The 27,035-nt window shown below is 42.9% G+C and overlaps 1 protein-coding gene across 1 annotated transcript in view; it reads right to left on the bottom strand.

Annotated features, from left to right (window-relative positions):
* The window catches only part of kcnq5a (potassium voltage-gated channel, KQT-like subfamily, member 5a), a 75,304-nt gene that overhangs the window by 10,625 nt on the left and 37,644 nt on the right, over window positions 1–27,035 (bottom strand). The window contains exons 3-9 of the mRNA XM_061087483.1: window positions 14,285–14,375; window positions 12,627–12,753; window positions 11,999–12,174; window positions 11,235–11,360; window positions 10,175–10,285; window positions 9,773–9,868; window positions 6,630–6,718 (exon numbers count right to left, since the gene is read on the bottom strand). Coding sequence (XP_060943466.1) covers window positions 6,630–6,718; window positions 9,773–9,868; window positions 10,175–10,285; window positions 11,235–11,360; window positions 11,999–12,174; window positions 12,627–12,753; window positions 14,285–14,375 — 816 coding nt within the window. The remainder of the gene's footprint in view (window positions 1–6,629; window positions 6,719–9,772; window positions 9,869–10,174; window positions 10,286–11,234; window positions 11,361–11,998; window positions 12,175–12,626; window positions 12,754–14,284; window positions 14,376–27,035) is intronic.

The following is a 27,035-nucleotide window of genomic DNA, read 5'->3' on the forward strand; positions in this document are numbered from 1 at the left end:
AGAAGGAGGTGGAACAATGAGAGAAGGAGGTTGAAAGAGGAGAGAAGGAGTTGGAACGAGGAGAGAAGGAGGTAGAAAGAGGAGAGAAGGAGGTGGAACGAGGAGAGAAGGAGGTGGAACCAGGAGAGAAGGAGGTGGAATGAGGAGAGAAGGAGGTTTAAAGAGGAGAGAAGAGGAAGGTTTGGGACGAGGGAGAGAAGATCCAAAGATGGATAGAAACAGGAAGTGGAGGATGAGGATGAGGGAGAGAGGATCCAGAAATGGACAGAAACAGGAAGTGGAGGATGAGGATGAGGGAGAGAAGATCCAGAGATGGACAGAAACAGGAAGTGGAGGATGAGGATGATGGAGAGAGTGTGTGAAAGAGGTCGAGGTTGATGGAGAGACACAAGAAGAGAGAAAGAGAGAAGCTGTCAACACGTATTCCCTCCTCAGACAGTGAGAAGAGTTCAGAGACACAGGGCGGCGTTCTGTGCTTCTCCTTTACATCACCCAGCTGACATGCCCCCCCCCCCTCACACACCAGATCACAGCCCGACCGCCCCCCCCCCCCACACGCCATCCTGACCCCGGCAGCTCGCCACTCACAACCAGTTACACTCACGGGTTCACTTCTCAGCTCAGAGAGGATTCTCTCCATCAATAGATCTTTAAAACTTTCTGAGGTTTACACAGAGAGAGAGTGATTTCACACAACCTCTGTAATAACACTGCAGTGCAATGGATAATACATATTAATATTAATACTATAATATGACTATAAGCTTCCCTCTCTCAGTACATATATCTATAATATTTTTTAGAAACAACACACAGCCGGAGAAACATTAAAAAAATGGTAAAGAAAAATTATGTTTAGATCTTTAACCCATAGACGTATATAAGGCTAGATGTCTCGGCCAATGGAGGCGAACGTCACCCCATGGCGGCCATCTTGCCAGGGTGGCTCGCTCACCCATAACATTGTGTTGTAGTGGTGCGTACTTTTTAAATAACCATTACTTGCTCAATTTTCAACCGATTTTTCAACTGTTTGGTTTGTTATAAACGTCAGATATGTAGTTATGACATTGCATACTTATGAATAATTATGTTATTTTTCTAAACAATTTAATAATTTATGCAGTGTCATAACTACATCTCTGACGTTTATAACAAACCAAACAGTTTAAAAATCGGTTGAAAATTGGGCAAGTTATGGTTATTTAAAAAGTACGCACCACTACAACACAATGTTATGGGTGAGCGAGCCGCCTGCAGCAAGATGGCCGCCATGTGGTGACGTTCGCCTCCATTGGCCGGCAACGCGACCGAGACATCTAGTGTTTATATATGATATCTATGCTTTAACCTTCCAGGTTTGTAACTTCTGCTGCAGATAGACCAGCATGCATTGCAGCAGACCAACGAGAGACAGATGCAGGGTCCATGCCACGACTTCACACTTTCCTCCAAACCCTCTTAATCAACCTGAGATTCAGCATTTTAATTTAATATAACCGTTTTTTTTCAAAGACTTATTTTTCAAAGGTTATGTTTTATTAATAATTACCTGACTTGCACCTTTTCACCAAGTTTTAAAAGCAGAACTAAATATCTCAGTAGTTCCTTGCCTCACTCTCTCTGACTCCTAGACTTTCAGAACAAGCTTTCTAAAACACAATGGAAGGAGCTGAACATTATAGATCTCGTCACAATACCAATAATTATCTATGACCATTGTTTGCCTGTGTAATGGGGAGGGGGGGGGTCAGTGCAGCAGTGATGCAGGAACATGCAGCAAACTGAGGAGAAGCTGCAGCACCTGCCTCTGGAAACCAGGATCAACTCTACACAGGTTGATGGGGATTCGTTAAAGATGAACTGGGTCCAGCCACAGGATTTGTTTTTATGATTAAATCTGACTTCCATTTTCCTTTTTATCAGATTGTCTCAGAATTGTTTCATCTTTACGAGTGATGGGATTATATCTCCAAGAAATCATCGAATGAACCAACTTCTGGTCCCATGAAGGTTTAAATCAAATCAAAGGAATTAAAACAGAAGATCATCGTGTGGCTGGACTGTTGTTTTCATCTGGATTACACTGAGAGGAAAATACAGATTAATAAACATAAAATAAAGGGGAATTTAGACCTTTTTCTTTTTACTTTTAAACTCACTTTCAAATAAAAAGTTCTAAATAAACAATGAAATGTTTCTGTATAAGACGACAGGGGCTGAACGTGCATTTTCCATCTGGGGCATTTTCCCTTTGTCTTAAAAAGATTATGTTTTCCTCATCGATAATCTCTGTTTACAGTGAAAATATCCATTTTGGTGGAATTCCCCTTTAATTTCTGGACCAGGTCTGGCTGGCGTTGGACGGGCAGCAGGCGGCGAGCGGGTCAGAGACAAACCCTTCAGTCCAGGAGCGAGTTCCTTTGTTCTCCTCCATGCTATTAGTCATTCTCACGGGTTATTAGGCTCGGGGGCAGAGAGGATGCTGGGTAATGCTGCGGGTACCTCCTATATTTCCGAGAGTACCTTCTGAAGAGCCGCCCCTTACTTAGACCCCTACTCGAGCGAGGGAGGGAGGGAGAGACGGGTGGAGGAGAGGGGAGAGATAGAGGAGGGAGGAGATAAAAAGAGGAGGTGAATTCATGTGTCTGGACGAAATTCCTCCGTTGAGCTGGAAACTCCAAAAGAAATCAACCAAATAATCTTTTCCGTGGCATATTTGAATATTTGCACTATTGTTGTTTTATTTTTCTCTTCATCTGTAAAGATATATATTTAGATATATATATATTTTATTTTCTATTTTAAATTTTTGATATTCTATTTTATACTATTTCCATTTTTATTTTATTTTTTTGGTTGTAATTACTTGAGCATTGCTTAAAGAGAGCCTGTGACTCAAGTATTTCATTGCCAGCGACTGCTTCATGTGATCTCTGTGCGTTTGATAATAAAAATCTTGAATCTTGAATCTTGAATCTTGAATCTTGGACGTTAAGAAACTGAGAATCTGTCTGATTCTACTCAGAAGAGACTCGACTCCAAAGTCGTAGAAAACGAGTGACACGAGATCTGCATCGTGAAAAATACGATTTACAAATGATTTGAGTTTAACTTTGTTAGACTCACTGATGCGTGTTTGAATCCACACACAGACACACAACAGCTTGTGCACAAACTACACAAAATAACCATCAGCTGCATCCATGTGAAACACAGTTGTGACCATTTTGAGTCTGTTTTCTCTTTGAATCTCTACAGTTGATTTTGCTTGGTTTAGTGTGAGTTCTGGTGTTTGAAGCTTGTGGTTGAAGAAGCTGCAGTTTTTGCAAAACACAGATAAGTGAAGCGTGAGTCGGCATCAGGCTGGTTTTGATTTCCCAGAATGCAGCAGGGTCAGTGAACGACAGGATGAAACCCGGCAAATCAGAAAAATGGGAACCTTTATAAAATGTAGATTCCTGCTGATATTGATAATCAATAGTCTGGTCTCTCTCTCTCTCTCCTGCACACGACACCTGCCTCCTCCCATGAACTCCAGGATCCTTTGTGTCAGGTTTCCCCCCCCCACCCTCCACGTGGATCCTGCTGTGGCACTTTGTGGCGTCTCTGATGTTTACGACCGCTGGTGTTTACAAGTCTGCTTAAAAAAACAAAGAAACCCCCCCCCCCCCCCTTCGCCGGCGAGCAGCCAACAGTCTGTAAAACCTCAAATGACTGAGCGCCCTGTGTTCTCCTGGTGGAGCAGGAGGAGGAGGAGGAGGAGGAGGAGGAGGAGGAGGAGGAGGAGGAGAACCCTGGAGAGAAATGGTGTCATAAAAACGTGCGCGTAATTATGATTTCACGAGTGCAAATTGGCCGAGTGCTTTCTAAGAATAAACAGGATGCATTCTGGGAGAAGCAACAAAAGCTCGTTAACGGCTGTTTGGTTTCAGGATGAGAAGCTAATTAGCTGCTGTTGTAGTCAATGAGAGAATTAAGGTCTTTTTTATATACGTGTGTGTTAGTGTGTGTGTGTGTGTGTGTGTGCGTGTGTGTGTGTGTGTTGGGTTGAAGCTGCTGCTCCACACAAGGCTCCAAACGCTGCCAAAGAAGCGCTGCACAGTAAAAACTATACAAGTGTAATTAAAGTCACAAATCTCTCTGTCTCTCTGAAGCCCCCCCACCCCCCACCCCCCACCCCCCCCAACCCCCTCCTTTCAACTTTGCTCTGTCTCTGCTCGACTTGTGTTTGATGAGTTACATAAATACCATCCCAATGGAAAAAGTGCGTCATGGTACAGACATGGTACAGACTCCTGTCTATGAAAGGCGTGTGTGCATGTGTACGCACACACACACGCACACACACACACACACACAGACACACACAGAGAGAATACAGGAGGAGCTCATCACCCTTTTGCTGCCTGAGTCAAGTGCAGAGAGAGAAACGCTCATGGAAGGAGGACGTAGAAAGTGAAGAACTTTCTACGAGACCATTTGAAAGTAGCTGATTTATTTCTTTATTTAGGATTTGAGGTTAAACTGTCTCTGCCTGTCTTTCATAATCCAACACGTTGAAATGGAAAGTTTTATTTCGTTTTATTTCCGGTGTAACTGAAATAATAACACGCATCAGAACGCATTCATCTGAAATGTTGAACGAGTATTTTATCAATTGGCCGATTAAAGGTTTATCTTTACCTATATTAAAACTTTACTTGCAGAAAAGATGTGCATTCATGTTTATACATAAGTTCTTTGGGTTGTATTTGTGTTTTATTTGTATTTATACTTATTTCTAATAAAGTTTAAACTGTAAAATACCAGTAAATTATTTTATCTTAAGTGTTTGATAACGATAATTTACACGTATGTAATATTGATACATGTGGATTCTTCTTTTATGTTGTGTGTCAAAGCGCTGTAGTTGACCTTCTCTCAGTTTTCTGCTATCACCCTGGGTTACATCATCATCATCATCATCTTCATCATCATCATCATACTTGTCATAAAAAGAAGAAGAAACCAAAACCAAACCACGTCTTCTTGCATTTTCTCCATCTTCATTCAAATGATAAATGGATGATAACAGACAAACAGCAGATTTCATTCACGGATGTTGTGTGTTTGTGTGTTTGTGTGTTTGTGTGTTTGCAGGAATGAGTAACACAAACCTGTAGGTGGTCTCGCCCTGTTCCTTCCTTCACGGGTTAATGGGACAGACAGAGGAGGAGACAAAGGCAGAGACATTAGTCTCCAGCAGCTTCACACAGGTTCACACACACATTTCCACTGATGGACGTGGGAGGAGTCACAGCGAAGGTCAACGAGGTCACGAGCACATGCAAGCGAAGGCCGTGCACGGCGAAGCTGAGTGTTAGCGACAGGCGTGGAAATCAGAAGAGTGAGGATCTGAATCTGCTGTGTCCAGTACGTGTGTGTGTCTGTGTCTGTGTGTGTGTGTGTGTGTTTGATTCTAGAATGTCAATTGTGCGATTCAATTAAAACTTCAAATTCAAACTTACTGTAAAATTGTATATTAGAACTAATATCAGCGTGAAATGACACAAGAGAAAAATGTATTTAACGTGTACTTTTGACTTTTTAGTTTGGTCCTTGACCCTTCTGCTAACAGAGGATGAGTTTGTGACATGTACTGCAGCAAACCACCAGGGGCGATCAGGATAGTTCGGCTTCACTTCAGGGAAACCGTCATGTCGTCCATCTTTATTTACAGTGTACGATCCAAACTTTTGTATTTGTTGGAGTGTTTCGGCTCATATTCCTGTTTGTAACGACCTGTGAGTATTTTCCATATTAATCATTTATAATTAAATCATCATTAACTGACTTTAAAACGTCATAAAGCTTCTGATGTTGTGTAAATATCTGCCTGAATGTGAAGAAGGTGTTTGAGACCATGCTGAGGAAACATCTGGGATGAGAAGGTTAGTAAAGGTAGAAGGTAGAACTTGAAGAAGAGGAAGAGGAAGAGGAAGAGGAAGAGGAAGAGGAAGAGGAAGAGGAAGAGGAAGAGGAAGAGGAAGAGGAAGAGGAAGAGGAAGAGGAAGAGGAAGAGTCACAATGCTGCATCACACGCTGGGGAGAGATGGAGGAGGGGCTGAAGCCGCGCCGATGAAGACGAGCAGACAGCGGCTGAAGATGAGCGATGATGAGGAGGAGGAGGAGGAGGGCTGAGCAGCAGCGGCCATGTTTGTAGTCTGTGAGTTGTTACCTACTTGGCGGGACTGCAGGAATGCAACGCCTTCAAGTGAGGCTTCCAGGTAGCGATGGAAACCGAGTTCTCATCAGCAGCATAACTACGCCAGACACACTACATGCAGAGTCCACAGAACACATCAGATGAGGATATTAAACAATAACCAGGGGAGAGGGGGGGGGCGGGAGGTTGTATTGAGGGAGGAGATAACAAATAAAACAGGTGAGGGAGGAAGATATGAGTCGTGTGAGACATGAGAGAAGGAAAGTGAGGAGGAGGGGGAGGAGGAAGAAGCAGATTAGTTTCTTTAGGGGGAGTTTTGATGCATTGTGATTGGAGAGGGAGGGGGGTGGTGGAGGGAGGGAGGTGGGGGGGTGGTGGTGGGAGTGCTGGTGGAGGTGCTGGTGGTGGTGGGGATACATGCCTGAGGGGGGGGAGGGCGCTTTGGTAGAGGCGCCAGGTGGCTCGGAGGTAGGGACGAGCGCCGTCGGTGGTGTACAGACGCCAAGCCGCCTGGGGGGGGGGGGGGGGAGGAGCAGAGACGCACAGGACACACGTGCAGGACACACACAGGGACAATGGGACAGACATGGGGGGGGGGACATGAGATCCAGGTGAACACGGGACAGACTCAGCGTGGTGACGGGTCTGGGACCGGCCGGCAGCCATGATGGAGGTCGTCATAGCGACGTGAGGAAGAACTGTGTCCTCCTCTGATGAGGTCACGTGTTCATCTGCGTTCGTTTGTTAGGTCGCAGAATTCTGCAAAAAATACTCGACCGATATTCATAAGATTTTCATTTCACTTTCCTGAACATTGTGAGAATGATTCATGGTTTGTTTGCTTGGTGGAAAGACGGGACATGGACCATGAAAGAATTAAAATAATGTTGCTGTGGATCTGGATCAGAGGAGCAGGTCCAGGAATTATTTACCCCCGGAATATTTCATGGATATTCATGAAACTAATCTTAATGAATATTTATGAATGAATATAATCATTTATTAAGGATCCAATTAAGAAATCCTGATTCTCCTCGCTGCTCATTTCCATATTTTTTTCTTTATTCTTGCAGTTTTACAACTTTCTTATTAATCAACATTTAATTTGCATAATATTATGTCATTCTCAAAATCTTTTCAATATGGTTCCGTCGTAGGATGGAAAAGAAAAAACAACTTATTTAGCCCTTAACAGCCTTCTTCTATTTTGATTATAATATGAACATTTATCTTATTATAATTATTCTTAATTTCAGTATTTGCATTATTTTGAATTGAGCCAAAACCAGTGAAAACTTTTGTGTTATAATGTGTGTGTCGGAGGGTTAGAAGTGCACAGTTACTATTCACCATTAGTCATGTGTTTCTTTGTTTTAATAGAAGCGTTGATCGAGTTATCTATTTTAGAGTGTTGAGGTTTCATTTAGAATTAAGATTTTTCCAGATGTACTAGCAGGATGTTTTGGAGCGTTGTGGTTCCTATTAAATAAACATCTGAAATATTCATTCTGCAGAAAATCCTCCAACCAGGTTTGTTTTCTTTACACCTTAAAACCATTAATTCACCTTCAGGCCGACTGAACCTCCACCATGGAGCCGGGTGTGGTAACCAGACTCGTGGAAAAGCTTTTGTATCAACACTTGACACAATCAGGGGGGTGGGGGGGAGCAGGACAGAACTGCTGAGTGGGAGATGGGGGGAGTGAAGTGAACAGTGATGTCATCGAACATAATCATAACAATAACAGGTCAGATCTGCGTCCGGGTTTCCTTCACCTGCGGAGGGAAATGTTATGAGCTCGGAACAAGGGATGAACTCCTTATTTCCTCTGGTTTATTCAGGATCTGATTTGTCTTTTATAATAAATCGATGAAAAAAGAGGAGACAAAGAAAACTAAATTCAGTTTTGATTTTTGTGAGCTCAGGTCAGTTCAGGCTTAAAATCAACCCTGACTCTAACCATATCTCATAAACTTCTTATTTGGAAGTGAAAGAAGAGTGAACCCCTTGTCTCTAATAAACACACACTCGTCCATCACTGAACTATGTGAATATCCACATTCTGCAGAACCACTGTCAATTAATTATACCTTATTAATCCTGAACCTGGGTTTAGAATCTGTTTGCTATTCACAGTTCAGTGAAGCTCGACTTGATCAGAACTCACCAAATCTGAACTGGAGAATCAGAAGTCGTCATAGTGAATATGAATGTACAGAGTTTATTTAAATTGTATTAATATTGAAAGTATCATGTTCAAATTCGGCCCTGCACTTCCTCGGGCCCAGACAGACAGACCAAGATATGGAATAAGATAGATGTACATATTTCCTATTATACCTTTATATTTCTATACTTTTTATGTTTTGGGATATTTTTAGATCTCTGTATTTATTTGTTTTCTACGTCAGTCAAGAATCTTGAATTCCATCAGGTCAGAAGCAGCCGTGAGACATATTAGAATCTGTGGTGCTCGGTCAGTGATTAACATTATAACACAGGCTGTTATTAGACACTTATGGTTTCCATTATTTACAGCCTGCGGTGGCTTTTCCACTTTCAGTGATGTATTCACGTGATTAAGAGAAGTTCTCTAACTCACAAGTTGACAGGACTCGTCTAATGGCTCCATTACACAACTGACACCGTGGATTTATCATGATGGATGTGACAGGTTCGGTCTAGACGTTCCTTCATTAGGACGCAGACGCAATATTCTACTTCACACTTTTAAGATTTCAAGATTATTTTTCACTTCCAAAAAAAACAGTTTTGAAAACCTTGAATTTGGACGAATCGTTTGCTTCAGGTTTAATAAACAGCGGCTGCACAAGATCCTTCGATACTAAATTAGACATAAATTATAGATTATATAACTCATTTGGCTCAGATTGAACAGATTTGTGGTTTTTCCTTGGGACACGAGGTGGAAAGATCGCACACACACAGACACACACTTTCTGAGACACACACACACACAACGTCTCCAGCAGATATATATGGTCCATTAGAAAGTAATGCAGCTGCTCTTGTCTATTACAAAGAGTGACAGGGAATGGTCTCCATGGAAACGGCTCATAAATCCCAGCGGTGTGTTCTGCTGTTGGAACCGAGAGACGACAGTGATCCTCACAAACACACACACACACACACACGTACACACACACAAACACACACACACGTACACACACACTAGCTACACACCCTGGCAGCGCAGAGAAGGGCAGAACCCTGAATACTCGTGTTTAACAGTATTGAGTATTGAATACTACTCATATTCAAGACTCTTAATGAAACACTTGATAGGAGGAGATGATATCAACACACTTATCAACACACTCATCAGAGGGTGAAGGGTGGACAGACACACACACACACACACACACACACACACACAAACACACAGGATGAGAGCTGGTCTCAGTAATAACACTGGTCCTCAGCTGTTGCTGTGAAAAATTAAAGCATTGGTAAAGGTGAAGTGTGTGTGAGAGTGTGTGTGTGTGTGTGTGTGTGTGTGTGTGTGTGTGTGTGTGTGTGTGTGTGTGTGTGTGTGTGTCTACCTGGATAAGGCTGGCTGCTGGGTTCCTTCTCTTTTCAAAGTGCTTCTGTCGATGCTGCTCCTGAACCTTCAGAGCAAAACCTGACCCGAGGATCCCCTAAACACAAACACACACACAAGTTAACACGCATACAAACACACAAACACATTAACACACAGTTTAAAAATTTCCCCAAAATAAAAACATGGCCATTACTCTTGTTAGAACCCATTCTCACAAACACACAGTGGTTATTTCTATCACACACAGTCAAACATTGTCTGAAGCCTTCAGGGGGCGATTGGGGGGTCAGGGACACTTCAGGAGGAGCCGGGGATCGAACCACCGCTCTCCGGTTAGTGGACGACCCGCTCTACCTCCTGAGTGAGTGTGAGTGTGAGTGTGTGTGTGTGTTCGACTCACAGCCGGCAGAGCGAAGAAGGAGATTCCCAGCAGAGCAAAGCCGGCCGATAGCAACCGTCCCGTCCAGGTCTGGGGGGTCTTGTCCCCGTAGCCGATGGTCGTGAGGGTGATCTGAAAGGTCAGAGGTCAACACTCAGGAAAACTATCCTTCTCTCTCTCTACTGCCCCCTATAGACACCTGAGGGCTCATTGTAAAAACACACACTTCATATTACTGCCTCGTTCTTATCACCTGATCACCTTCTGACACGAGAGCATCCACGTTCATTCAGAGGCCGGACTGTTAATCCTGAATCTCAGAGGTGACGACTCTGAGTTTTCCCTTCGTCAGCTTTTTGCTTCGTCTTAAACACATTTAAAACTTTATTTTTGAGGCCATGCAAACTTATATATCAGGTTTTAGTGTCCACCAGAGAGGAAGAGGCTCCGAGGCCTCAGAGCATCGGATCATAGCCTCACTCGTCAACAGGAGAAAATAGGATTTATTGATTGAGCCATTCCTTGGTTGGTATGTGTGTCTGTATGTGTGTGTGTGTGTGTGTGTGTGTGTGTGTGTGTGTGTGTGTGTGTGTGTTGCTGGTGTAATGGTTTCTAACTGCAGGAGGAAACAGAGCAGCACAGTCAGCAGGGTGTGACTCTGAAGGCCGCTCAGTGCTCGGTCTTTGGAGCGCAGCTGCCATTAAGCTCACAAATGAAAATATATCACTGTCCTGAATTCTGTTGCTTTTCCTTAATTGTGTCTGGGATTGAAAGGATCAGTTTGTTCTCTGTGTAAAGTCACAACAGTTATTTTGAGGGTGTCCAGCGATCACATTTCACCATAAAAGAAACAACACTGTCTGAATAGGGATAATGATATTATATAATATGATAGATATAATAATGTTAGACTTTCATTTATGCACTCAGCGAGGTGTACTGAAGTTTTTAACGGTTTTGTTGCTATGAAATTACATTAAAATACAAATTATATACCACAAATCTATTGGAAATACTTTCAGCAGACACGTATGTTGTGTGTCATATGTTGTGTGTCGTATGTTGTGTGTTGCGTGCTCACCGTGCCCCACCACAGAGCGTCAGCGTAGGTGGCAAACTCCTTGTTGAATTCTTTCTCCACCAGATAAACCAGGAAGGAGGAGAAGATGAGCACCAGGAACCCGATGTACCAGGCGGTGACCAGCTCCTGCAACACACATATATATATATATGTGTGTGAGTATGTGAGTATGTGTGTGTGTGAGGGAGAGGTACCGCAGGTCCTTCCTTCCTGCTGCTGTCAGACTATACAACCAGCTGTGATCCCATTGAACACACAACAAAATTCGTGCAATTTGTGCAATTTAATTTATTTAATTATTTAATTTAATTATTTAATTATTTAATTATTTAATTATTTAATTATTTAATTATTTAATTATTTAATTATTTAATTATTTAATTATTTAATTATTTAATTATTTAATTATTAAAGTGTATTGTTTAGTTGTTCTACTACTTACTATTTATTTGCTTCTTTACTGTTTACTTTTCTTTTTTTTGCTCATTGTTGTTTTTGTTTCTTACTATGTTGTTTTGCTCTTTCTTTTGCTCTTGTTGCACTGTGCCTGCACTGCTGCTGTAAAACCCTCAAATTTTCCCACTGTGGGACTATTACAGGATTCTGATTCTGATTTATTAAATCCTCTGGTTCCAGGAGCAGGACCTCGATTCACCAGAGATTAACACCGAGGATCTTATTTGACAGTTTAATAACAGTAAACAGCTTATTATTATTTGAACTCAGCGATTTCCTCTTCCTCTCTTTGTAGGGCGGGTTCCTACCTTACTGTGGGCGTACACCACCGACCCCAGCAGCTTCCAGGTCCCCCCCCGTCGGTCCATCCGCACCATGCGCAGGATCTGGAGGAAGCGGAGGCTACGCAGCGCAGAGGTGGCGAAGATGTTTCCCTGGCTACCGGCCGAAACCACGGCAACCGAGGCGATGAGTACGATGATGTCTGGGGAGCGAGAGAGTGAAAATCAAAAGGTCACGATATTACGAACCCACTTTCAAAACCCGTCCTCCCGTTGATCTGTCACCTTTAGAACAAACTATTGATTCTCTCTCTGTTTGTTTCATTTTCTTTCTCTATTAGTTTCCCTCCGTTACGTCAACAAGCTTTAAACACTCCACTCCGTCTCCTCGCAGATTTCCCAGCAGACGTTGGACGTCTCCACGTGAGGAGGACGGATGTGTCCTCAAGCTCTTTTCACAGATAACCTCAGGATGACGATCTTAACTTAAATTATTATGTCATATTTATCTTAACCCTACATGAAATACATGTTTTTATCAACATAACTTAATCTGCAGTGTTCCTTGACTGTCAATATGGATTCAAAGTATTTAATACACATGTCCAGGATGTCTTACACACACACAGACACACACAGACACACACACACCTACCTATGACACAGAAGGGCTTCCTGGCGAACCGGAGGCGTCCCTGCCAGCCTCGGTAGCGGCAGCAGCAGCCAGAACTCCAGATCCTAATGATGTACTCCAGACCAAACACTACAATCATCACAAACTCCTGCAGGGCGCACACACACACACACACACAGACACACACACACAGAGAGACAGACACACACAGAGAGACAGACACAAACACAAAACCATATAATTTAAATGCAATTCTGCACAGAGACACAGATTTGTTTGTTGTCCTCACTGGGAATTTCATAAACACTTCTAAAGGGCAGCACGAGGTGAATAAGAGGGAAACATGCATTACTTCTTCATCCTATTATTGAATAGATTATTGAATAATGTGTAAATAAAGGCTAAATATCCTGACAGGAAAGGCTCAGGCGTAGGAGCTCCTGACTCCAGACTCAGGACTCTGACTCACTGAGACGCTTCAGTGGAAAGTGCTTCGCTGCTCCGACACTTTAAGACGTCTTCAGGGACGAAGACGTACGACTCCACAGGAATTGTTAACAAGTTCTATTCGTCACAACTAATGACAACAGACCTTTAAAGGAGGAGTTCAATCTGTAGAACTCATGGATGCACATGTTTATCCTCCTTCTGTTTAAGCTTCTGTTTTCATACAGGAATTCATTTATACAAATTATTTTATTGACACCCTGAAGCTTTTAGGTTATTTCAAGTGTTTTATAATGAACTTATTTTCTATTTCTCTTGTGTTGCGCTGAGGTTTATGTGGATGCTGGTGTCTGTACCACACAGGGACAATAAATAAAGTTCTTTTCATACTTTATTTTTTATTATAAATATCAAACAAACAAAACATTAGAGTAGGAGAGATGTTGGCAGCCTGAGTGTTTCTACCTTTGTGCCTCCAGTGTTTATGCTAAGAGAACCTCACATTTAATAGACAGATATGAAAGTGGAATCAATATTCTCAGCACGCTCTCAGCAAAGACCGTGAATAATCATGACTTATATTCATATTTCCAAGAAAACCTCTTTTACGTTCGCAGTAATCTGAATTTCACAGGAATCCCTCTCACTAAAGTCGTGTTTGTATAAATGCTTCACGCTTTGTTCTGAGTCACTCCGACAGAAAAATAAATTGCTGTTAAATTTTTAAAATGCAATTTCTCACAGCTCTGAGCACCATAACGAAATTACTTTCACTTTCTACACTTTACTGGGCAGGAGACAGAATGTTGAATAACTATCTGAGACGACAACATGGTGTCTCTATAACGTCCTCTTCACACAAACATCAGTTCCACCGCAGCAGGATTCAGCCTGGCTCCTTCCACCCGGGCGTTATCTGTTTCCTCAGAGACACAACCTGTTTACCTGAATTGATTTGAAACAGCGTGATGACGACGAGGATCTCGAGAAGCAAAGGGAACCGATCGTTACAGTTCGTTATAGAGCTGAGGAAACACACTTCATATCACTGAGGAGGACACGAGCGTCACACACGTCCAATAACCAGGGGACACGTTTAGAGAAACATTTAGATGTAGTAAGAAGCATGTGGGTCAAACACAGTGTTTTTCTGGTTGTGTGTGTGTGTGTGTGTGTGTGTGCGTGTGTGCGTGTGTGTTTTGTGCCTGCGTGCCTGCGTGCGTACGTCCTACCAGGATGAGAAGACAGTGAGAGGAGAATTCCTGGTGAGCAGGGATGGTGGAAAACACAGAGAGAACCAGACATCCAAACACCAGGATGAACCTGAGGAGACAAAACATGAGATCACACACACACACACACATGCACACACACACACGCACACACACACACACACACACACACACAGTTATGATCAAGTTAAAGTCAGTTATTAGATTCATTCATTTCAATCTCCAGGTTTCTCTGCAGCAGCCTTTGGATAATCGATGTGATGATTCTGAATCTCACCCTTTGATTCTTTGTTCTTTACACAATGGAAAAAAAATCTAAATAATAAAAACATAACATGTCCTTGCTATTGACATTTTACCGGAGCAACTTGTTACAGAGGAAACAGTTTCTTCCTCTGAGGAGAAACGAGGCACCGGTGACGTTTTTATAAACAACTTTATTGAGATGAGTCGCAGAAACAAAATCCCGTAAAACGTCCCCGGGTCCGGGTGAAGAGAGTTGATCAAGAAACTTCCAGAACTATTGTTAGCTCCACAAAAAGTAAGGTTTGCAAATCTGTCTTTTAAATGCAACTGTCAATCATAGACTTTATATAAAGATGGCCGACGCGTCTTCACATCCTCCCACTGTCCAGAACCGAAGCCAAAATATCCCGATATGAACGATGCCATCTTGCATTACAATAACAACACTTGAATCCGTGTTATGAGAACATCCTGAAAAGACAGAAGACGATTTTTTTTTAATTGTTTGGTCCATGTCTGATCGATTATCATGGAGGAAGCTGGGCTAATGATCTATACTGCAGCCAGCCACTAGGGGGCGATCCACATGATTTGGCTTCACTTTCCAGGAGCCGCCACATTGTCCGTGTTGAAATACAGAATATTGTTTGAATCAAATCAACTGTTAGATTTGCAGATGTTAGATGTTACACTCGTCTAATCATCAACGGAAACTCAGAGAATAAATCTTCATAAATTATCGTTTCTAATATCACCACAAACACAAACTGTGCCAGTCCTCCGTCCAATCAGAAGCCTCCTTGTTGCCTGGCTGACTTAAATCCCCCCCGCCCTCCCCCTGACTGCATGGAGACCACTCGGCTCCTTCCAAGTCATATGGTAACTCGATTAATGAGCAAACACAAATTAAAATTCATAAGGCAGCTTCCAGGCAACATATGCACTGGCAGGAGGCCACAGCTGTTCTTCACCATATCTCCCCACTGAGTGTTTTTTTAATATTAAAAGACGACCATCTGTCTTTCTGATATTTCACGTCTTCTCATCTCTTCTGATCTCTGAGTGTTCGTGGTTTAGAGGAGATGTTGCAGCTTCGTCCCGCTGATCCTCTCCTCCTCTTCTCCTCCGTCTTCTTCTTGCTTTAATCTCTCATTCTCTTTGTTTCTCCCTCAGCGTATATTCCTCTCCATCTCCCATCTCTCCCTCTCTCTCTCTGGACTCCTCTCTCTCTCTCTGGACTCCTCTCTCTCTCTCTCTGGACTCCTCTCTCTCTCTCTGGACTCCTCTCTCTCTTCATGGACTCCTCTCTCTCTCTCTCTCTGGACTCCTCTCTCTCTTCATGGACTCCTCTCTCTCTCTCTCTGGACTCCTCTCTCTCTTCATGGACACCTCTCTCTCTCTCTCTCTGAACTCCTCTCTCTCTCCCTCTGGACTCCTCTCTCTCTCTCTCTCTCTCTCTGGACTCCTCTCTCTCTCCCTCTGGACTCCTCTCTCTCTCCCTCTGGACTCCTCTCTCTCTCTCTCTGGACTCCTCTCTCTCTTCATGGACTCCTCTCTCTCTCTCTCTCTGAACTCCTCTCTCTCCCTCTGGACTCCTCTCTCTCTCTCTCTGGACTCCTCTCTCTCTCTCTGGACTCCTCTCTCTCTCTCTCTCTGGACTCCTCTCTCTCTCCCTCTGGACTCCTCTCTCCCTCTGGACTCCTCTCTCTCTCTCTCTGAACTCCTCTCTCTCTCCCTCTGGACTCCTCTCTCTCTCTCTCTGGACTCCTCTCTCTCTCTCTCTGGACTCCTCTCTCTCTCTCTCTCTCTGGACTCCTCTCTCTCTCCCTCTGGACTCCTCTCTCTCTTCATGGACTCCTCTCTCTCTCTCTCTGAACTCCTCTCTCTCTCTCTCTGGACTCCTCTCTCCCTCTGGACTCCTCTCTCTCTCTCTGGACTCCTCTCTCTCTCTCTCTCTGGACTCCTCTCTCTCTCTCTCTGGACTCCTCTCTCTCTCCCTCTGGACTCCTCTCTCTCTTTCTCTGGACTCCTCTCTCTCTCTCTCTGGATTCCTCCTGGCGCTCGTCTATGATTGATGCAGCCATTTATTTTCCATGGGATCAGTGAGGAATATGAGCTGGTGGTGGTGGTGGGGGGGGCACCTACAGCGGAGGATACCGATAGTTCTAAACCTTCACATCTGCATCTGATATCGTCTCCATCACTAAGAGCTCTGATCGGCAAAGCAACGACAGGTGAAATGTGATAAAACAACACAAAATGTAACTTTCTCTTCTTTTCAGTCTCTTTTTCTGTGGATGAGTTTGAAAACTGTATTTTCCAGACTTCTCACTTCACTCTACTTATCACTGACTGACATGAAAAATTAAATACATACACACACATACACAGAAAGTCACTGTACGAATGAAATCACTCAGTTTCTGTTTGTGCACGCCGCCTGCAGCTGAGAAGCACGCCTCATGTTTCTGCTCCTTTGTCGTCTCTGTATTCAGAATCGGACCCTGAGGCAGTGAATACCAGAGTGCGGACACACAAAGGGACTGAACGTTGTGCGACTGAATGATAACAACACAACATTATTTCTGATCGCTGCCCCCGGAGGCGTCGCCGCGTCATTTGGAGTAGAAAAAAGCTTCAGTGATTTACATCCGAGCTTCACGTGTGACGACAGGAGCCACACAGTCGCTCCTCCGTCACACACAAACACACAATGATTGTGTTGGTGCATTGTGGAGATCTGATGGTTGTTGCTCATTTCACACAAAGGAGCGTTTGCCTTCAGGAGATTGTTGCTTCTTTTGTGTTGCGTTCACACAGGTAGAAGAATCAACTGTTTTCATGATAACAAGCGTTTACAGTTCAGCACATTGACATTATGGGATTATCATTATTGGTATTTTCATTTTACAGAATAAACAATGCAGAAAAGCATAAATATATAAAAAATGTTTATTTTCCTAAGTCGAGTTCTCTGTATCGGTGTTTTATTTGTGTTTATAGTTATTTCTTATAAAGTTTGTGGTTAAACTGAAATTTTGAGAATAATGATTTAATATCGTGAGAATAAAGTCGTAATTAAATGAGAAACAATTCAAAATCAGGAAATAAATCTTAAAATGACTTTTTTTTTACTATTCAACTGAAGACATCTTATGAATCATAACCATTTTTTAAAATACCTCCTACATATCGGCTAATAAACAAGTATCGGATATTTTTAACAAATGTGTCCACATCAACTCAAACAATCCACGTCTGGTTCTAGTTAACTTTCCCTTGTTTAACTCGTATATTCTTTACTTATTATTAAACCACTGCGAGATGCATTCAGCATATTGTCGATATCACTTAATGCACTCAGACACACACTGTGTGTGTTTCCACCTCTTCTTGTTTATCAGGACGTGATGAACGAGAAGCTGCGACCGAGCGACGTGACAAACGGTCGATGAGGCTGATGCATCGAACGAGCTGAGAGACAACGTGTGGGGACGTGTTTTTGAGACGTGAGGGTGAGGAGACGGGTGTTTGGTGAATGAATGTGAGGCAAGGTTGTTCAATAAATAGGTTTTTCAGGACTATTTGCTGGACTATTGATGAAATTATTACCTTTTCTACTTTCTGGAGGAGATTGTTTTTGGATTGGTCTTTTTTTAGGTGCTGTCAAACGATTAAAATATTTAATCGCGATTAATCGCATTTATGTCATAGTTAACTCGCGATTAATCGCACATTTTTATCTATTCTAAATGTCCCTTCATTTATTTTTTTCCATCATTTTTTTTCCGTTTTAATGCTCTTATCAACATGGAAAAGTGGATTGGCTTGCTTTATGCAAATGTTTTATTTTATTGAAAAACAACATTGCCAAACAGGGCGGTACAAAATAAAATTATGCAGTGTGCACATTTCAGGTAAACAAGGACTTTAATATTAAAAAAATTAGCTATGAACATAGCAGTCAGGCCTCTTATTTCAGAAACAATGAACCATAACAGTTAGGTTACCAATAAAAGATAAGCGTACTACTTCTTTGCTTTCAGCTAGCTACTCAAACAGACAAGCAACAAAATAACAAACAAACAAAATACACAGGCAAGTGTCGGCCTACTTTGAAATAAATTAAACACAGAACTTTGTAGGGCTATTTGAGTACTGCCCATATTTGTGTAAAATGTATGAAATAAGAAGTACCCTATTTTTAAATAAATAAAACCATAAAGCTGCAGCCTAATAGTGTAACTGACTGGGTTTATGTTTATGTTTGGTTTTGACGTATGTTCAGTAAAACACTGTTGAAGGAGCGTTCTGATATCCTGAGGGTCAGTGAAGGGGTCTGGGTGGGACATGTGACTGTTTGGACCAATAGGATGGGGGGATCGGGGATCAATGAGGAAGTGAAGTGTTGATGTCTGCGAGTGACGGAGTAACAGCGAGAGTTGCACATGTCCGTGTAGAGGATAATAAAAGCTACTAAACCACAAAGAAGTTCCGTGTCCTATGGAAGCGGGGACGCTACAATAGCTTAAAAATATATATTTTAGTTGGCGAAATATTAAAACAAAAAGCGAGAGCAGGTCAGACTGGAGGCGAACACAGATACTGAAGCTGCAGCTCTGCTTTAACTCGCGTTAAAAAAATTTACGGCGTTAAAATGGGTTTGCGTTAACGCCGTTAATAACGCGTTAAACTGACAGCTCTACTTTTTTTGAATGGGTTTCTTTTATTATTTAGCATTTACCTTCATTGTTATTTTTTTTTTATTCAATTTTATGTGGACTTTGTATTTTATTTGCATGTTTTTATTCAGACAAGTTTGTTTTAAACTTGTTAAGATCTTTGATAAGTGAAAATAAGGTTTAAAGAAAGAAAAAAACTGCTTCTTCCACGACTGACAGGCCAGATGCTTCTGATTGGAGGAATTCTAACTATGGCCGACACATCTGTCAGGAAGTGGACGGAGCCGCTGCCAGTCGCGCTCGCCACACGTCCAAGTCATGTGACGCTCGCTATCCGCACACGTCCTTCTGACGTTCTGAAGAGGAAAACTGGCTCCGAGGTCCTGAGAGAAAAAACTTTTACTGGAAAAACCGAAGGACTTATCGATCCCAGCGAGTTTTCATCTCAGGCCCAAACTCCAACTTTTCAGATAGGAATCAGATCTGTTATTGGGACGTCTCGGAGCTGGAGCCGCGTCGATGAAGAAGCTCAGTCAAACTGGTCGACTCCAGAGTTTCTACCGGAGCTGAGACCGACTCTGTGCTACTTTATTAAATATATGATTATCAAACAGCTGCTTTGACGCTGAAACACATCCTGACGATCACAGAGCATCTGTCTCAGGAGTCTCACATGAATCTGTGTTCAGCCTCTTTGGTCAACGATCCCTTCATGGAAAGATATTGGTTATTGGTCGTCTTCACTTCTGTTTTTTCAAAAATTAAAGTTTAATATCTGATCTTGTGCGTTAAACGTCATTTGGAGCCGGAGCTGATTTCACGTTGTCTCAGAACCTTTCACAGATTGTGGTTTCAGTGTTTGTGACAATATGAAAACTTTCATTTTACAAAGTTTAAAATGCAAAAGAAGAGGTGTGTTCATATTTTAATGTAAAACTGTAACTGTAAAATATCAAGCCTCAGTTATAGTTTTGTCAGGATAAGTTAACAATCACTGAAAATTTGTATTTATATATATATTAGGGCTGTCAATAGAAAAATTAACTAATTAATCTCACATTTTGAAATTCATTAATCTAGATTAATCGCGATTAAAAGTTAGTTTTTCAGACAGCCTATCTATAAAGTGGCAGCCAGGTCGTTAAATATCATGTTTGATAAATTGTGTAACAACATTTTTTTAAAAACCAGCTGAAAATATTCCCAAAGGCATTGGAAACAATAATACTGCTCTCACGCCTTTTCAGGACAGACAGAGAGAGAGAGAGAGAGAGAGAGAGAGAGAGAGAGAGAGAGAGAGAGAGAGAGAGAGAGAGAGAGAGAGAGAGAGAGAGAGAGAGAGAGAGAGAGAGAGAGAGAGAGAGAGAGAGAGAGAGAGAGAGAGAGAGAGAGAGAGACCACTCTGCTGCATATGGCAGAAACAAGCTGCCTGTGAGTTAATGCTGATGAAGAACCTGAGGACACGCAGACAAAACCATATACAGCCAAAGACCTGCAGGAGCAATGCAGTGTGTGTGTGTGTGTGTGTGTGTGTGTGTGTGTGTGTGTGTACGTCTATGTGTGTGTGAGGAGGCAGTTTCATAAAGAGCATTATGTCTTCACATGCAAACCAGACATAGGAATCATGTACAACTGATAAACAGACATTAAGCTGAGTGGCTGAAAAATCACAGTTTTATCTGTAATTTGTTCATGTAAGAATTATGACGACCTTCACTGAGACGATGAATAATGAAAGCCTAGTTGTGTGTTGCTAGTTTGTGATAAGAGCAGAGTTCACATGGAAGGGAGGGTTTGAAGGTTTAGTTTCACATTCTGGGACAAAGTTTATTCTCTTTGTTTCATTTCAAAAATGAAGAATGTACAAAAGTAGATACAAATGATATTTTAGACCAAACTCAAGTCACTTTGATTAAAAGTTATTTCACTTACTTACAAATATTCGTATTTAAATGTAGTTTTTAATCTTATTCGATGCTTAAACAGTTCTATGTGACTGTTTAGATTAATTAGCTACTAGATTAAACTACAACGCTTCAACATTGTCATTTAAAATCTTTTTTTTTAACTGGTATAAATCAGTAAATCAATCTAAACCAGCACCAGAATTCATATCTCCACGAGGCCCGACTGCAGAAAGAGAAATGACTTCAGACGCAGATCATTTCTTCTCAGAAGACACATTGAAGTGGAGGGAGACGCAGATAAATCCGCTCTTCTGCCAATTTATGTGTTTGACTTTCTGTCTTCGTGTGTAATGTGAGAGCTCGGAGATTTCTCATAAAAATATGAGACGTGAATTACGTTTCTGACAAATAAATCAAAGCGGGGAAACTGTGTTTATACGAAACAATCAGCTGAGGATGAGAAGGAGAGAAAGTGCGTGTTGCCTGTGTGCGTGCAACAGATCGAGTACGTAAGAGGTCAGGGTTTTCCACGCAATCTGGTCTGGTATCATTATCTATTTCCTTCTTTCTTTCTGTGCCAACCATGCATACCCTTTCAATCAAGACGGAGGGAGGGAGAGAGGGAGGGAAGGAGGGAGGGAGAGAGACAGCGAGAGATGGAAGGAGGAGAAGAGAAACCGGGAGAGGCCAGTAGCTCGGGATGAGGAAATGTCTCATGATGTCGAGGTAACAACACAAAAGAGGCAACTGAAGATACAACAGACGAGAGGAGGGTGCAGCACAAAGAGGAAGAGGAGCACAAAGAGGAAGAGGAGAACACGACGAAGACGAGATAAATAAATCAAAATGACTGAAGAGGAAGAGGAAGGAGTTGAGCAGCTTCTCCTGGATGAAAGCAGCCGGCCAGCAGAGATAAAGACTTCTGGCTTCGCTATTAATAACATTTCTCCTTCTGAGAGAGACCATCGTGTGGTTGTCGGCCTCCAACAAGTTTCAGTCCACATGCAGAACACGTCTCCCTGACCTTTGACTTCTGAGATAAAATCCCTTAATTTGTTTGAGTTGAAGACACAACTGGTCTGAAGTTAAAGGGATATCATGTTCAAGAGGTCAAATTCATGTTTTGTAAGGTCACAGCGACTTTGGCCTTTGACGGAAATCAGTTCATCCACGAGTCCAACTGAAGATTTTAAACAAACTTTAAGTAATTGGCTAAGGAGTTCTTGGGACATTGAATGAAAGCACACAGCGGTAGATAAAGAGAGGGAAGGGAAGAGGAGGAGAGGAGGAGCAGGAAGAAGAGGTGAGAGGAGCGAGGGAGGAAGAGCGATGGAGCGATGGAGCCAGGCCGACCCGCTTGCCAACGGTCTATTAGTTAATCCTGGTGTTTATCCAGTGGAGTGCTGTATCTTACCTGATGATGGCAGCGATAAAACACACGGTTTTATTTCTAAGCAACTACTTGACCAAACAGAGGCGAGCCAAGGACACAGCTCTGCACCGGCCCGTTCCCCCCCGCTCACTCCTCAGAGACTCTCTCCATCAGGAGCAGGAGCTGGGATCATCCTCCAGTTCACCTCAGAGAGTTCACGGACCTGCTGCTCCTCACGCTTCAGTCTGAACCCATTCAGTCTCATCACCAATAAAACCAAAGCAATGAAACCAGTAGCAGGACAACACCATCTTCTACGTTTCCTTTTGACCTTTTCAGGTTTAAGCTAACTTCTTCCTGTGGATCTTCCCAGGATCAGCAAAATAAAAAACCTCCTCTGGAAACTGAGTCAATCATCGGGGGAAACGTTGGGACGTCACGCGGCCGCCACACCGCGGCGTGCAGCCGATGAGTCACACACACGCGGACGTATGTGGTCGACGGGAATCAGAGCAAATCGACATCAATGCAACCGGATACGTCAGCGTGAGCGTTTAGGAGCAGATGTTGTACGATGCCTTTCAACACACGCTGAAATTATAATGAACTACAGCGGCTCAGAGTGAATATCTCTGCCAAGGATCCCTTAGATTATTGTTTGTACATATTGAAGATACAACTGTTGATTCACCACTGAATTCAGCAGTTACTAGATCTGGATGTTTTATTTTGATCTACTTCAAATAACAAAGAATCAAAGATATCAGTCCCCTTAAATATGGCTTCATCAGTGTCCATGAATTAGTCTCTGGGAAATTCGGGCAAATGACAACAAATAAAACCCTTGAAATGTAAAGAAAATCCTGGATCTGCGTCCTTTGCCTGAATCCATATCCCTCCCCCAGTTCAGGCAGAAATCTGTCCAGGAGTTTTTTGCGTAATCCTCCTGACAAACAAACAAACAGACACACCAGCGTGGGCGGAGTCAGTGCGTTGATGAGTTCAGGCCTTGTTTTCTCACCTTGACCTGAAAGAATCTGACTCTGATAAAGCTCCGGCTCAAGTTCAAGCTCAATAAAAACCAAATTGACTGGAAATCTTTTCAGCGATGTTTGTGTTTTCCTGTCGACCAACAAGCCAACGAACAAACGAGAAAACACACACACATCATATATCCTCTAACTTTCTGTTTTCCGTTAGGATTTTATTTGGGTATCGTTGGAGTTTTGAGTTTCTTCGCTCGTCTTCTGTGAATCTGCAAACTTCTAACCCCACGTTCAACATTTAAAAACCTGCGCAGAATCAAACCGCATCACAGAGGGAAATAAAAAACACACTTGGCAGCGACGGACTCGAACCCACAACATCCAGAGCTGATGACCCGTCTCAGCAAGACGGAGGAGAAGAGGACGAGAGATTAAGAAGCAGACGTTTGTTTTCTTATCCAACATCTAGAAAGCAGAGTGATCACAGAGAGAGAGAGAGAGAGAGAGAGAGAGAGAGAGAGAGAGAGAGAGAGAGAGAGAGAGACGATAGATGGGAGAGAGAGAGAGAGAGAGAGAGAGAGAGAGAGAGAGAGAGAGAGAGAGAGAGAGAGAGAGAGACGATAGATGGGAGAGTTTGGGAGAAGGGGCACGGAGAGAGAGAAAGAAAGAGGTGGAGAGAGGCCAACTTTCCATGATGTGGGATTCACAGAGGACGGGTGACGGGTGCGAGAAGAGTCGGAAAGCTTTTAGTGCGTGTGTGTGAGAGTGTGTGTCTGTGTGTGTGTGTGTGTGTGTGTGTGTGTGTGTGTGTGTGTGTGTGTGTGTGTGTGTGTTCTCGCTAACTAGACGCAGAGTGACATACTGTTGAGGAAAGCCAACAGCTAACAGGGTTCATAAAACACACACGCGCTCACGCAGACTCACACTCGCACACCATACATCAGATTCCTATCAGCGCCCGTCTCAGCACCAACACACTGCTCCGAGACTCCTGTTCACAGAGCGAGGGAGCAGATGTCCTCGGGACGGAGGGAGAGAGAGGGAGAGGGGGAGAGAGAGGGATGGAGAGAGGGAGGAAGAGAGGGAGAGAGGAAGAGAGAGAGGGAGGAAGAGAGGAGGGAGGAAGAGAGGGAGGAAGAGAGAGAGCGAGGGAGAGAGAGAGGAAGAGAGGGAGAGAGAGAGAGAGAGAGGGAGAGAGGGAGAGAGAGAGAGAGAGAGGGAGAGAGGGAGAGAGGAAGAGGGAGAGAGAGGGAGAGAGGGAGAGAGGAAGAGGGAGAGAGAGGGAGAGAGAGGGAGAGAGGGATGAAGAGAAGGAGAGAGAGGGAGAGAGAGGGAGAGAGAGGGAGAGAGAGAGGGAGGGAGGAAGAGAGAGAGGGAGAGAGGGAGGAAGAGAGGGATGAAGAGAGGGAGGAAGAGAGAGGAAGAGGGAAACAGAGAGAGAGGCATAGAGGGAGTAAGAGAGGGACGAAGAGGGACGAAGAGAGGGAGAGAGAGGGAGAGAGGGATGAAGAGAGGGAGGAAGAGGGAGGAAGAGAGAGGAAGAGAGAGGAAGAGGGAGGAAGAGGGAGGAAGAGATGGAGGAAGAGAGAGGAAGAGGGAGGAATAGAGAGAGAGGGAGGAAAAGGAAGAGGTAGGAAGAGAGACGAAGAGAGGGAGAGTGAGGGAGAGAGAGGGAGAGAGAGAGGGAGAGAGAGGGAGAGAGAGGGAGAGAGAGGGAGGAAGAGAGAGGAGGAGACAGGAAAAAACAAAACTTTCTCTTAATCAAGTTAAAGCTCCAGTGTGTAGGATTTGGCTGAAAGGATTAATTGTAGAAATTCAATATAAAATAATGTTTTTACTATTGTGTTTAATCTGAATTGTACGAATTGTTGTATTTACCCTAAAATGGCCCCTTTATATTTAAATACTTTATGTTTAAATACTTTATATTTAAATACTTTATATTTACATCGGGAGCGGCTCCTCTCTACGGAGGCAGCCATGTTTTTTACAGTAGCCCAGACTGGACAAACTAAACCTTTTGAGTTTCTATGAGAACTGAAGCTAGGTGAGGTGAGGGGTGTTCAGCTGCAATATGAAACTTCACCACTAGATGTCACTACATTCTACACACTGAACCTTTAATCTAAAACATCAGATATCAACGCGGCGATAAGACGACACTGCGCCGGAGAATTTCTGAAAAAATCCGAGAACACACAAACACCATCGAGATAAAATGAGCTGTATTTGTCACGTTAGCATTACACACGGTACAAAGTGCAGTGAAATGTGTTATTGTGTCTGCATCCGGTTTTTAAAATAGAAAAATAAAAGACACAACATAAAAATAGCTCATCTCCTCCAAACCAAACCTCCGATCCAGAGGAATGAGAAGCACAACTCTGCTGTGAGTTCACAGACCTGAAGTTATCTGTCTGACAATAAACTGTGTTCATTCAGCAGACACTCTGTCCTCCTCCTCCTCCTCCTCCTCCTCCTCCTCCTCCTCCTCCTCCTCCTCCTCCTCCTCCTCCTCCTCCTCCTCCTCCTCCTCCTCCTCCTCCTCCTCTATTGTGCACAATACGACGGAAGGCATTGCACCTTTTGTATCTCAGGAGCTCCACTGGGCTTAGTGGGCAGACTTGATTAATGCCAGTTAACCAGCAGCTCCCAGTGTGAGCCTGAGACTCGTTACTCAGACCAACGATCCAGAGAGAGAGAGAGAGAGAGAGAGAGAGAGAGAGAGAGAGAGAGAGAGAGAGAGAGAGAGAGAGAGAGAGAGAGAGAGAGAGAGAGAGAGAGAGAGAGAGAGAGAGAGAGAGAGAGAGAGAGATGAGTGAATGAGAACAATGCCCGTTCAGCTTCCACTGGAAAAACAAGGACTTGATTATTTCTTCATATTCGCGTTTTGTGAAGCAACAGAGCTTTTAATCACTTGCTCTTTAATGGGAGGGAATTTTACTGGTGTTTCCAGACCTGAAAATGTATGAAGAATGGAGCAGATTTTATAGATCCTGAAGATTTGACTTTTTAATGTTCTCCCTGTATCTGCATTTTCTCTGGGTGCTCCAGCGTCCGCTCTCAGACGACCTGCAGACGCTTAGGGTTCATATGGATGTGACAAACTTTACTGGAAAAATAACACTTGAGAATTGTAATTACCTAAAATGACCAGCCGTGGCTCCGGTTATTGGTTCATCCTCTCGTTGTCTCGTTTTTTTTAAAGAATGGAGCTGATGTGTGTGTCAGAGAGAAAGAACCTTGTGTTTGTCATGTTGTGCGTTTTCCACCTTTTAATTAGCAAAAAGGAAAATATCAAACGCAAAGTTTTGGCTGTAAATCTGAGTCCTTCTGCGAAAAGTTAAACACGGGATTGTGTTTCTGTGATGAATATTGTTCTTCTATGTTATCATTATGATAAAACATTTGTTTCTTTCAGTCTGCACAATCTTTCCACTTGTGCCCGACGGATTTATGGAAATGTTTTCCGATATGAAAAGCTTTATTTTACGGAACGATGCAGAGAAGATGCTTTTTTTATACAATTTCCAATTTCTATATAGTTTTTAGTTTTTT

This window comes from Limanda limanda, chromosome 15, assembly GCF_963576545.1.
Source record: "Limanda limanda chromosome 15, fLimLim1.1, whole genome shotgun sequence".
NCBI lineage: Eukaryota > Metazoa > Chordata > Actinopteri > Pleuronectiformes > Pleuronectidae > Limanda > Limanda limanda.